This window comes from Tachyglossus aculeatus, chromosome 1 (assembly GCF_015852505.1).
Source record: "Tachyglossus aculeatus isolate mTacAcu1 chromosome 1, mTacAcu1.pri, whole genome shotgun sequence".
Classification (NCBI taxonomy): Eukaryota; Metazoa; Chordata; class Mammalia; order Monotremata; family Tachyglossidae; genus Tachyglossus; species Tachyglossus aculeatus.
Window position 1 is genome coordinate 97317377 of NC_052066.1, and position 13983 is coordinate 97331359.

The 13983-nt window shown below is 50.5% G+C and overlaps 1 protein-coding gene across 1 annotated transcript in view; it reads right to left on the reverse strand.

The window, feature by feature from the left end:
* The window catches only part of PCOLCE2 (procollagen C-endopeptidase enhancer 2), a 66576-nt gene extending 52798 nt beyond the window's left edge, over positions 1–13778 (reverse strand). Inside the window, exons 1-2 of the mRNA XM_038746690.1 lie at positions 13653–13778; positions 10266–10374 (exon numbers count right to left, since the gene is read on the reverse strand). Coding sequence (XP_038602618.1) covers positions 10266–10374; positions 13653–13720 — 177 coding nt within the window. The 5' untranslated portion in view covers positions 13721–13778. The remainder of the gene's footprint in view (positions 1–10265; positions 10375–13652) is intronic.
* Positions 13779–13983: the final 205 nt, after the last annotated feature.

Consider the following 13983-nt stretch of genomic DNA (forward strand, 5'->3'; position numbering starts at 1 on the left):
TAAATACGATTGATTGATTGATCTGTATTTATCTGTAATTTATGTATTTACTTATATATATTAAGGTCTGACTCCTCCTCTAGACTGTGTGCTCATTGTGGGCAAGAATGTGTCTGTTTGTTGTTATATTGTACTCTCCCAAGTGATCATTACAGTGCTCTGCTCATAGTAACCACTCAGTTAATATGACTGAATAATTTAATGAGTGAATGGACTCCCCAGGGCTTGGCACGGTGGACTGTTGGATGTCTCTCGGGCATTTGCTGCTGTTTCCCCAGGCAGATATCAGCCCCGACCTGGAGCTTTCACAAACATCATATGTCCCTCACCTAGCTAAAATAAGGATGCTCTTTCTCACTGGCTTCATTCTTTCATTCAGTCGTATTTATCGAGCATTCACTGTGTGCAGAGCACCGTACTAAGCGCTCGGGAGCGCCCATTATCATCATCATCATCAATCGTATTTATTGAGCGCTTACTATGTGCAGAGCACTGTATTAAGCGCTTGGGAAGTACAAATTGGCAACATATAGAGACAGTCCCTACCCAACAGTGGGCTCACATTCTAAAAGGGGGAGACAGAGAACAAAACCAAACATACTAACAAAATAAAATAAATAGAATAGATATGTACAAATAAAATAAATAAATAAATAGAGTAATAAATATGTACAAACATATATACATGTGCTGTGGGGAAGGGAAGGAGGTAAGATGGGGGGATGAAGAGGGGGACGAGGGGGAGAGGAAGGAAGGGGCTCAGTCTGGGAAGGCCTCCTGGAGGAGGTGATTATAAAAATAAACAGACACATCCCCTGCCCACAGTGAGCTTTCAGTCTAGAGGGGTATCTACTGACTCCGGGAGAAGCCAGGGGCTCGGAACCCTGGGTTCCGATCCCACGAACCAACCACCTCTTGCAGCCTTACGACGCAGGGTGGGGAGCAGGAAACCTGAATGAGCCACTCGTTAGCGGGAGGGCAGCGACGTGAAACCACCTAATGGGCCCCGGGCAGCATTATTTTATTTTGTTAGTATGTTTGGTTTTGTTCTCTGTCTCCCCCTTTTAGACTGTGAGCCCACTGTTGGGTAGGGACTGTCTCTATATGTTGCCAACTTGTACTTCCCAAGCGCTTGGTACAGTGCTCTGCACACAGTAAGCGCTCAATAAATACGATTGATGATGATGATGACGATAGTGGAAAACCACAGGTTCTCTTTATGTTTCCTGGGTTGCTGCTGTGGGCGTGTGAGTATGTGTGTGTGGAGAGAACATTATTCTCTGCTCCTGCTTCCCTGATATTTCCTCACCAGAATCTGGTTGGGGACCAAAGCCTCAGGCTAAACTGTGTCCTCACCCGACTCTGCCGTTCTTGGGCTCGGTCACTGTCCCGGGGAAAATCTCCCTACTTTTTCCGGCATGGGCTCGAATGGAGATCAGAAACTCCATTTCCAGCCTCCGGGTCTCCCTAATTTCTCTGGCACGGGCTCGAGTGGAGATCAGAAACTCCATTTCTAGCCTCCGGGCCCCCGCACCAGAATGCACAGAACTTGGATCCAAGCTGACCCAAACAAAGGGAGCCAGTCTCCTCCAGGAGACCCTGAAATAATACTAACAACAATAATAGTAATAACAATATTTGCTAAGCACTCGGTTAAGTACTGTACTAAGTACTGGGGACAATCAGGTTGAACACAGTCCCCGTCCCACAAGGAATTCACAATCTAAGTGGGAGGGAGAACAGGAATTTAATCCTCATTTAAATAGAGGAGAAAACTAAAACATAGTGAGGTTGAATGACTTACCTAAGGTCACACGGCTGGCAAGTGGAGGCAGGATGAGAATCCAGATCCACTGACTGCCAGGCTTGGGCTCTTTCCATGAAGCCACGCAGGTTTTCCCTGCAGGGACTGGAGAGGTTCGCTGTGGGCCTCAGTTGGCTTAAACTGGCTTAAATTTAGGGAAGCAGCGTGCCTCAGTGGAAAAAGCACGGGTTTGGGAGTCAGAGGTCATGGGTTCTAATCCCCGCTCTGCCACTTGTCAGCTGTATGACTTTGGGCAAGTCACTTAACTTCTCTGTGCTCGGTTACCTCATCTGTAAAATGGGGATTAAGACTGTGAGCCCCACGTGGGACAACCTGATCACCTTGTAACCTCCCCAGCACTTAGAACAGTGCTTTGCACATAGTAAGTGCTTAACAAATGCCATCATTATTATTATTATTATTATTAATAATAATAATAATAATAAACATCACCCAGAGGCCATGAGACTGACCGTTTGAAGTCTACCAACAGCTTCCAATCAATCAATGTTAGACTGTAAGCTCGTCCCTTTGGACTGTAAGCTTGTTGTGGGCAGGGAGCATGTCTACTAAGTCCATTGTATTGTACTCTCCCAAGTGCTTAGTATGGAGCTCTGCAGCATGGCCTAGTGGGAAGAGCACAGGCCTGGGATTCAGAGGACCTGGGTTCCAATCCCAGCTCCACCCCATGCTGCTGTACGACATTGGGCAAGTCACAACTTCTCTGGGCCTCAGTTACCTCATCTGTAAAAGAGGGGTTCAATACCTGTTCTCCCTCCTACTTGGACAGAGCTGATGATCTTGTACCTTCCCCAGTGCTAAGAACAGTGCTTAACACACAGTAAGCGCTTAATAATAATAATGTTGGCATTTGTTAAGCGCTTACTATGTGCCAAGCACTGTTCTAAGCGCTGGGGTAGACACGGAGTGATCAGGTTGTCCCACGTGGGGCTCACAGTCTCAATCCCCATTTTACATATGAGGTAACTGAGGCACCGAGAAGTCAAGGGACTTGCCCAAAATCACACAGCTGGCAAGTGGCGGAGGCGAGATTAGAACCCATGACCTCTGACTCCTAAGCCTGGGCTCTTTCCACTAAGCCACACTGCTTAACAAATGCCACTATTATTACTGATTGATTGAATGGCATTTATTAAGCACTTTGTGCAGAGCACTGAACTAAGCACTTAGGAGTGTACAATACAACGGTGTCGGTAGACATGATCCCTGCCCTCAAGGAACTTAATCTAGTGAGAGAGACAGGCACTAAAATACAGGTAGGGGAAGTAACAGAGTCAGTCAGTCAATCATATTCATTGAACGCTACCGTGCGCAGAGCACTGAAGTAAGCACTTGGGAGAGAACAATGTAAAAGACACATTCCCTGTCCACAGTGAGCTTACAGTCTAGAGGAGTATAAAGATATGTTCTGGGGCAGGAAGGAAAGAAATGCCTTAAGTGCTCCCTTCCACTCTTGGCTCTCAGCAGACCCAATAAATCTCATTAATAATAATAATAATGGTACTTCCTAAGCACTTACTATGTGTCAAGCACTGCTCTAAGCTCTAGGGTAGATATAATTTAATCACGTTGGACACATGGGGCTCACAGTCGTAATTCCCATTTTACAGATGAGGTAAATGAGGCTCAAGAAGTGAAGTGACTTGCCTGAGGTCTCACAACAGACATGTGGTGGAGCCAGGATTGGAACCCAGGTCCTTCTGACTCCCAAGCTCGTGCTCTATTCACTAAGCCATATTGCTTCTCATTGACACAGAGGAAAAATTAATTCATCAATCAATGGTATTTATTGAGTGCTAAGTGCAGAGCATTGTACTAAGCACTTGGGAGAGTACAACAGAGTTAGCAGACATGCTCCCTGTCCACAGTGAGCTTACAGTCTCAAAGTCTGGTTACGTTTCCCCGAGCTGCATAATTCATAGGCTCAGACCCTCATGCTTCCACGACCTTACAACCTTCCATCTTCTTGGGCCATTTTGTTGCCTTAAATCACATTTTCTTGGGCCGTTTTATTGCCTTGGCCTTCCTGGATCTAAACCCGGCTCAACCTGCTGGCTGGCCCAGCCCCTAGTCTGCCAACAGCTCCTGGACCAAGATTGCAAAGACCTTCGCTAACCCAGGAAAGTTGGCAACATCAGGTGGTTAGTTTTGCAGCAGTAAAGTCTAGGTCTCTGTAAGTCAGAAGCAGTCAGAAACTCCTCACTGTTGGCTTTAAAGCACTCCATTTCCTTGCCCCCTCCTACTTCACCTCACTATTCTCCTACTACAACCTAGCCTGCACTCCTTGCTCCTCTAATGCAAGCCTTCTCACTGTACGTCAATCTCATCTCTCTCTCTGCCGACCTCTCGCCCACACCTTGCCTCTGGCCTGGAATACCCTCCCTCTTCATATCTGACAGACAATTACTCTCCCCCCGCTCCAAAGCCTTACTGAAAGCACATCTCCTCCAAGAGGCCTTCCCTGACTAAGCCCCACTTTTCCTCATCTCCCACTTCCTTCTGCGTTGTCCTGACTTGCTCCCTTTGCTCTTCCCCCCTCCCAGCCCCAAAGCACTTATGTACATATCTGTAATTTATTTATTTATGCTAATATCTGTCTCCTCCTCTGGTCCGTCGGCTCATTGACGGCAGGGAATATATCTGTTTATTATTCAATTGTATTATCACACTGTACTTTCCCAAGAAATTAGTACAGTGCTCTGCACACAGTAAGCACTCAATGAATACAACTGACTGACTTTCTCGGTCTGATGGGGCTGAAGCTAGGGTATGACGGGCTGAGACAGGAGCAAGACAGAGGTCGGGGCAGGGGAAGAAGCCGAGGTCCAGTCACTCAGAACCTTCAACTCCACCTCCACCTTGGCCCAAGGGTCCCATTCCCACCCTGGAGCTAACTCAACTCCCTCACGCTGCTGCCAAGGAGACCCCAAACTCAGGCTTGGGGAAACTAATTCTGAGAAGAAGTTCTCATCTTCACCTAGCCTGTGGCCATTTCCTCTGCCAGTTGGTCTCCTGGGTTGGATGTCCAGGGTCATTCAGAACTCTCTTTGGCTATGTTTTGAGCGCCTGCCATTTGCCTGTGGGTTGCTGACCGTCAGAACACACTGGCATCTTCCGCTCTGCTCTGCTCCTATTCCCTGAAGCTCCCAGACTGTGCCAGCTCCTGTCCCCCGAGACAGAGGACGGGCTTGGGGCTGTGAGCATTCACAAATAAAGATGCCACAGACTGATGCCAGGGGCTTGGAAACACCAGTGGGGCCAGGCGGGCTCCTCCCTAACCACCTGTTCCCTGGCCCTTTCCCCGTCTGGAAGCGAGCACTGCTGCTAGCTAGGCCAGTTTTTTTAGTTGTTGTTTTTTTAATGGTATTTGTTTAGCACTATGTGCCAGGCTCTGTACTAAGCGCTGGGGTAGATACAAGTTAATCAGGTTGGATGCAGCCCCTGTCCCATGTAGGGCTCACACTCTTAATCCCCATTTCACAGCTGAGGCAACTGAGGCCTAGAGATGTGAAATGTTTTGCCCAAGGTAACACAGCGGACAAGTGGCAGAGCTGGGATTAGGACCCAGGTCCTTCTGACTTCCAAGGCCTGTGCTCTATCATTCATTCAATCGTATTTATTGAGCGCTTACTGTGTGCAGAGCACTGCTCTATCCTCCAGGGCATGCTGCTTCTCTGATGTTCACTGAGCCCCTGGGGCAAGGAGAAGGGGATCTCAGCTCTCCAGTTTCTCCAAAGCCCAGCTCCACTTTGGGGCCATCGAGACGGACAAAACCCTCCAGCCTCTTGACCTGAAGCCCAACCCAAATGGGCCAGCCCCAGGGGAGGCGGGGGGGGGGGGACATGCCTGGGGAGCTGTAGCTCCATTTGGCCCAAGGGACACCTGCTGCAACACTCTCTGAGGTCTGCTCCGTCTCTGCCCTGGCCTCCCCCTTGCTACCTACTTGGGTGGGTGGGCGGGCTCCTCCGCTCCTCCCCACCCCGTGGGCTCGGGTTCTCCGTGTTTGGTGAAAAGGGCTCTAGTGGATAGAGCACGGGCACGGAATCAGAAGGACCTAGGTGCTAATCCCAGCTCTGCCACGTGTCTGCTGTGAGACCTTGGGCATGTCAATTTACTTCCCTGAGCCTCATTTATCTCCTTTGTAAAATGGGGATTAAGGCTGTGACCCCGTCCGGGACAGGGACTGTGCCAGCTTGATTTGTTTGTATCTACCCGGTGCTTGGTACAGTTCCTGGCACAAAGTAAGAGCTTAACTAATACCATTAAAAGAAAAAAAAAAAGGAAAAAAATCCCAAACTGAAAACGTGTGGGATTAGCGCTAGCCTCTCGCCTGTCCATCTGGGCAAGAACCGCTCTTTTGAGGTGACTATAGGACCCTCCATGAGTGTGCTCTTCACTTTTAGCCACCCTCTCAAGCTGGAACAGGGCAGCTTGGGCAGTGCCCATGGAAGCATAGCAAGATAGTTACGCCTTACTTTCTCCCCGAACACCCTTCCCGGAGCCCGCCAGACAGGCAGGCTCGTGGCCGCCCAGGATAGGTGACCGTTCACCATCGCTAATTGGGTGCGAGCTTCCCTGTGGGTACAGGACATTGGCCGGTGCCACATGCCCTCTCTCTCTTCCCTTCCCTTCCCCCGTCCGGCCTGGCCTCCCCCCGGCTCCCCGTGCCCCTCCCCAACCAGCCAGCTGGCTTTACCTTCCCCAAAGGATTTCAAAACTCTGTCCCGGTCCAGTCAGCCCTAGTTCCAGGCTCAGCGTCCAAGCAGGAGTGAGTGGTTTCCCAGAGACGTGCAACTGCATCAGCCCAGAGCCCGGGCCCAAAGGCAGGCCCCAGCCCATCTTGAATTTAACTAAATTCTTTCTTGCTTTGGCCGGGCTCCAGGTGCTGGTTTCCAGAGTGGCAGAAAGGCCGGTCCAGCCCGCAACACTGAGGCAGAAGCAACTTGGAATAAGACGTGGGACTTGGAATAAGAAGCTACATGGGACTAGTCGACAAAGCACCAGCCTGGGAGTCAGAAGGTCATGGCTTCTAATCCCGGCTCCTCCCCCTGTCCGCTGTGTGACCCTGGGCAAGTCACTTCACTTCTCTGGGACTCCGTTACCTCATCTGCAAAATGGGGATTGAGACCGTGAGCTCCAAGTGGGACGTGGACTGTGTCCACCCTCATTAGCTTGTACTCACCCCAACGGTTAGTGCAGTCAGTGCCTGGCACATACTAAGTGCTTAACAAATACCACAGTGATTATTATCATTATTATCGTCAGACTTGGTTCAACAAGCAGAAAAGTCTTCTCCTTGACTGTTCAGAAAACTAACAGGACGTTTAAGGTCACGGCCCCATCACCGCCAGGACTTGCAGTGCCAGGTGGCAAGTGAAACTCCGGGGAGGGTGTTCCGGAGAAAGTAAGCCGTAACTATCTTGCTATGCTTCCCTGGGCACTGCCCAAGCTGCCCTGTTCCAGCTTCGGAGGGTGGCTAAAAGGGAAGGGGAGGCAGATGGCGGGGAGGGGGAAGGCAGCAGCAGGTCACGGGCCAGCAGAGGTGGGGGGAAGCACCCCATCTGCAGTGACTCCCAGCCTGGCACCCTGGATGCACTCTCACCCTGACCCCTCAGTCACCTATAGCCCCAACTCCCCAAGGTTGAAGAAGGGGCGGGGGGGGGGGGGGGGGGGAGTTCCCCCTGAGGATGGTGAAAGGGTTGATAAGAGGAATCTCAGAGAGTTGTTTAAATTCCTCTTAAATCCCGAGTTCCAAAAATTAAAGCTGAATCATCCCGAGGAGTTGGAACCCAGCGACCTGGCCCATTCTCGGCACCGTTACAGGAAAGGAAGAGGCCGGGCGGGCGGCTGTTCCAGCAGGCCGTGGGGAAAAAGGCAGGGCCAGTCCCGGCCCAGAGAGAACGCTGCCAGGGCTGGAACCAGAACCTCAGGCCCGCCCAGGCTGGGCCCTTCTTCGTGGCCGCATGAGAGAGCAGCTGTGGCTCCAGCAAGAAGGAGCATTTCGGCCTCTTGGGCTAGAAGCGACTGACAGGAATCGGGCCGGAGTGACAGCTCTTCCTTCTTCAAAGCTCCCTTCCCTTCCCTCAGCCCCGCTTCACCAGGCCGGATGCCCTGACCGCATCCCGTCGGCTGGCGTGGGGTGACCAGAGTCCCCTGAGCCTCCAGTCTCAGTGGCTGTTTGCCTCCTCTCCCAGGCCAGCCGTGATGGCACCGGAGAGCTGAGGGCATTTTACATGAGCACAGAGCATGGAGCTAGCACAGTGGATGAAGCTAGCACGGTGGGTACCAGGGGATGGGTAGCTGGGGGTGCATTTCCCTATAGGAACCCCCTTGGAGAGGACCACGGTTGCGGGGTGGAAAGGAGAAACGGCAGTGGTAATTTTTCAAGGAAGAAAAAAACCCAAAACTTTTCCTTGACCAAATCGAGGTCCTCATATGACTTGTGTCAAGCGCACACTGCTCGAACTCCCTTGTGATTAGAGTAACACAGCAACCAGCACCCAGGGACTTCTGCTGAGGCTATGGCAGACTGGGAAAAAGCGTGTGCACGCACACACACTTACATAGAGACGCAGAATGCTTTCAAAGAGGCAGTGGGGGCCTAGTAGAATTGGTACCGCAGGAATAATAATAATAATAGTTAATGCCTGCCCCTTTCACACTGGGATGCTGGGAGGATGTGAAAGTGCTTCAGAAAAGCAAAAGCACTCTACAGATTCACTGTTGTTATTGTTGTTGTTATTGCTATTTCCAAGAGAGGGGAAACAAAGTTGGAGTGCAGCTCGGCGTAAGAATTAATCAAAGTAAAACGTGCCACAGGGAAAGATGTATTTTGGCAGAATTATTGCCCCTGCTTTGTTTCTTTGCTGAAAGCAAGTAGCGAGTTGTGTTGGATGTCACAAAGTTCACAGTATAGTAAGCATGTTTATATTTAAAATCCATAATTAATAACTTAGGGGTGACAAAATTAATGTTTCTGGGTGCACACCCCCCACTATAAAAAGCATCAGGCAACCTAATGAGGAGGATGCTTCCGCTTCCATTTCCCTGCCCCCATCTGCTTTTTTTTTGTGCCACATCCTAAGGAAGCCTTCCCCCAGGGCCCCTTATCCTTTGCTCAAGCCACAGTAGGAGCGATATAGTGGTCTGCAAATTAAACAATCTGGAATTTATCACCCCCCCCCACCCCCGCAAATTCTGGAAATCTCATCAGCACATTCTGAATTTCAAAGTCAATAGTCCAAAGTCACGTCCTGCTATTCCGGGGCTTGGAGATCACCGTGCCACGCCCTGCTTTGGGTGACACCGATGGGAACCGGCACCATCAGCCGGATTTCCCCGCGATTTGGAGTCCAGCAGAGCAGGAACCCCACAGGGAGGCCTACTGCGGAGGGGGAGGCCTTCTCTGCGGGTGCCACCTGCTCTTCGTTCCTCACCCACGCCATGCCCATGCAGCACCGGGCTCCACGACATGGTCCTCCCTCCCTCGGGCCTCAGTGAGGCCGGGGCATCGGCCTGCCTGCACTCCGCCCCACAGAACCCGGCCCGGCAATGAAAGCTTGAGTGGGTAAGACTCCCCTCCGAGCTCTATTTACAAGGGGTGGTGGGGGGAAAGCTGGTAACGTGAATAAATATAGTTGTCCTTTAGTTCAAAGTTTCACCCACGGGAATAACGATCTGGGGGTAGCGAGTCTCCTCCCAAGATGTAAAACTATCTACCAGTAAAGCAGGGTTGTTCCTGCCCCAGAGACTGTGTTTTGGCTCACTGCATGTCCATAAACTCCGCCGGGTCCCTCCCAGGGACTTCCCCTCACTACTCAGGGGTTTCTCTGTGTGGAGGAATGGAAATAACCCCCTCTGAGGTCAGCGTGCCTGAGGAAAACCCACAGATTGGGGTAGTCTACAAGTGCCCGGGGCTCAGGTTTCTGAAACCAGGAAACTTTAGTACAGTCAATAGGGCTTTCCCAACCCCTACTGCTTGGGCGCTGGCATCTGTCCAGGTGTCTGGCACTAATCCCATCAATGAACTACCTCTAGCAGCAGAGACCCAGCTCCCCCACTAATAACCGCCCCCAAATGCTGGCCAAATCAAGCATTTCTCCCCCACAGGCTCTGCCCCTCCCCCTGAGCCGGCCCCCGGATGCTTTTTTATGGTATTCATTAAGCACTTACAATGTGCCTGGCACTGTCCTAAGCACTGGGGTAAATACAAGCTAATCGGTTTGGACCCAGTCCCCGTCCCACTTGAGGCTCACAATCTTAATCCCCTTTACAGAAGAGGTAACTGAGGCCCAGGGAAGTGAAGTGACTTGCTCATGGTCACACAGCAGACAAAAGTGGTGGAAACAGGATTAGAACTCGGGTCCTTCTGACTCCAGGCTCTATCCCCTAGGCCACCCGCTTCTCCGGTGACGCCGCAGTAATGTTGGCCTGTGCTTACCGTGATCTTCCAGGTGCATTTGCTGTTGGGAGGGTAGACGCCGGGGAACCCCTCGCTGCCGAGAAGCCCGGTCTCTCCGGACAGTACGCCGCCGCACGTGAAAGCCGTTCTACCGATACAAGAGGGAGGAGTGCCTTCAATCAACCAATCAATGGTACTTACTGAGCGCTCACTTCATTTTCTGTGATATTTGATAAGCGCTTACTATGTGCCAGGCACGAACTAAGCACCGGGGTAGATAAGAGCTAATCAGGTTCGACATAGTCCGTGTCTCCTCCTGCCCCCCGCCCCATAGGGTTCACAGGCTTGGAAGTCAGAGGACATGGGTTCCAATCCCTGCTCTGCCACGTGTCTGCTGTGTACCCTTGGGAAAACCACCTAACTTCTCTGTGCCTCAGTTCCCTCATCTGTAAAATGGGGATAAAGACCGAGAGCCCCACGGGGGACAACCCGATTACCTTGTATCTACCCCAGCGCTTAGAACAGTGCTCGGCACATAGTAAGTGCTTAACAAATACCATAATTATTATTAATAATCTTCATTTTACAGGTGAGGGGATTGAGGCACAGAGAAGAGACTTGTCCGACATCTCCCGGCAGACAAATGGTGGCGCCGGGATTAGGATCCAGGTTCTTCCGACACTCAGGCCCGTGCTCTTTCAATTGTGCCATGCTGCTTACTGTGTGCAGAGCACTGTACTAAGCACTTGGGAGGGCACGATACAACAGAGGGTGGGTGAACCGCCAGCTGGGATGACCCCAAAGAACCCGTCAACCGGAGCAGCACCCTTGGGGCAAATTAACGAACAGTTTAAAGCCCTCGTCGGGCTGGGTGCGTCTTCGGGGCCCAAGTGGAAGGGATAGAGGGGTCTGGGGCCAATATGAACAGCCAACTGGCAGCACGGGCATTTACCTATTTCTGGTTTTCCGAAGACTGGAAAGCTCTCCGCTATCTTAGCCTGGTCTGCTGAGTGGGATTAAGTTAAAGGCAAACTGGCCTGCCCCTGCCCCTAGCCCAGCCGTTCCCCGGGCGGCTGGTTCACTCATTCATTCAGTCGTATTTATTGAGCGCTTACTGTGTGCAGAGCAATCAATCAATTGTATTTATTGAGCGCTTACTGTGTGCAGAGCAATCAATCATTCGTATTTATTGAGCGCTTACTGTGTGCAGAGCACTGGACTAAGCGCTTGGAAAGTCCAAGTTGGCAACATATAGAGACGGTCCCTACCCAACAGCGGGCTCACAGTCTAGAAGGGAGAGACAGACCACAAAACACATTAACCAAATAAAATAAATGGAATAAATATGTACAAATAAAATAGAGTAATAAATACGTACAAGCACATATACAGGTGCTGTGGGGAGGGGAAGGAGGTAAGGGGAGGGAGAGGAAGGAGGGGGCTCAGTCTGGGAAGGCCTCCTGGAGGAGGTGAGCTCTCAGTAGGGTTTTATAATAATAATAATAATGGCATTTATTAAGCACTATGTGCAGAGCACTGTTCTAAGCGCTGGGGAGTTACAAGGTGATCAGGTTGTCAATCAATCAATCAATCAATCAATCGCATTTATTGAGCGCTTACGGTGTGCAGAACACTGTACTAAGCGCTTGGGAAGTCCAAGTCGGCAACACATAGAGACAGTCCCTACCCAACAGCGGGCTCACAGTCTAGAAGGGGGAGACAGAGGACAAAACCAAACATACTAACAAAATAAAATAAATAGAATAGATATAATAATAATAATAATAATGGCATTTATTAAGCACTTACTATGTGCAGAGCACTGTTCTAAGCACTGGGGAGTTACAAGGTGATCAGGTTGTCAATCAATCAATCAATCAATTGCATTTATTGAGCGCTTACTGTGTGCAGAGCACTGTACTAAGCGCTTGGGAAGTACAGTCAGCAACACATAGAGACAGTCCCTACCCAACAGTGGGCTCACAGTCTAGAAGGGGGAGACAGAGAACAAAACCAAACATACTAAGAAAATAAAATAAATAGAATAGATATGTACATGTAAGATAAATAAATTAATAGAGTAATAAATATGTACAAACATATATACAGGTGCTGTGTGCTGTCTCCCCCTTTTAGACTGTGAGCCCACTGTTGGGTAGGGACTGTCTCTATCTGTTGCCAACTTGTACTTCCCAAACGCTTAGTACAGTGCTCTGCACACAGTCAGCGCTCAATAAATACAATTGATTGATTGATTAGGGGAGCAGCATGGCTCAGTGGAAAAGAGCACGGGCTTTGGAGTCAGAGGTCATGGGTTCAATTCCCAGCTCCACCAATTGTCAGCTGTGTGACTTTGGGCAAGTCACTTCGCTTCTCTGTGCCTCAGCTCCCTCATCTGTAAAATGGGGATTAAGACTGTGAGCCCCACATGGGACAACCTGATCACCTTGTATCCCCCTAGGGCTGCGAACAGTGCTTTGCACATAGTAAGTGTGTAACAAATACCAACATTATCATTATTATTATTATTGCTTGATTGCTGTGGGGAAGGGAAGGAGGTAAGATGGGGGGGATGGAGAGGGGAACGAGGGGGAGAGGAAGGAAGGTTGTACATATTTATCACTCTATTTATTTATTTATTTAACTTGTACATTTCTGTCCTATTTATTTTATTTTGTTGGTATGTTTGGTTCTGTTCTCTGTCTCCCCCTTTTAGACTGTGAGCCCACTGTTGGGTAGGGACTGTCTCTACGTGTTGCCAATTCGTACTTCCCAAGCGCTTAGTCCAGTGCTCTGCACATAGTAAGCGCTCAATAAATACGATTGATTGATTGATTGATTGCAGGTTGTCCCACCGGGGTCTTAATCCCCATTTCCCGGATGAGGTCACTAAGGTCTCTCCCCCTTTTATCCTACTTATCCCCCTTCTATCCTACTTATTTTATTTTGTTGGTATGTTTGGTTCTGTTCTCTGTCTCCCCCTTTTAGACTGTGAGCCCACTGTTGGGTAGGGACTGTCTCTACGTGATGCCAATTTGTACTTCCCAAGCGCTTAGTCCAGTGCTCTGCACATAGTAAGCGCTCAATAAATACGATTGATTGATTGATTGATTGATTTTAGACTGTGAGCCCACTGTTGGGTAGGGACTGTCTCTATGTGTTGCCAACTTGGACTTCCCAAGCTCTTAGTCCAGTGCTCTGCACACGGTGAGCGCTCAATAAATACGATTGATTGATTGATTGATTAAGGCCCAGAGAAGTGCCCCAAGTCACCCAGCTGCCAATTGTTGGAGTCGGGGATTTGAACGGGTGCCCTCTGACTCCAAAGGCCGGGCTCTTTGCCACTGAGCCCCGCTGCTTCTCCGGGAGGAAGGGGGCTAGTTTGGGGGGCAGAGGGGGTCTTTGCGGGGGGGAGGGGGAGCCTACCTGTCGGGTGGCAGCTGGGCGAGAGACGTGCTGAGCAGCAGGAGGAGGAGGCGGTGGGAGCGGGGCATCGCTGGGGCCCGCACTCGCCCCCGCCCAAGGACAGGCAGACAGACAGACAGACGACTGACAGACAGACAGACAGACAGACGACTGACAGGCAGACAGACAGGCAGACAAACAGGGGCACCGACCGCCGGACTGGGGACAGTCCCGGGGGCGGCCCCCAAACACACGGCCGGGGCGGGGCCAGCACCACAGGGGCGAGGCTTCAACGCTCTCCATCCCCTCGCCCCCTCCTACTCATCCGCCCAATCGTTCAGTCATATCATCA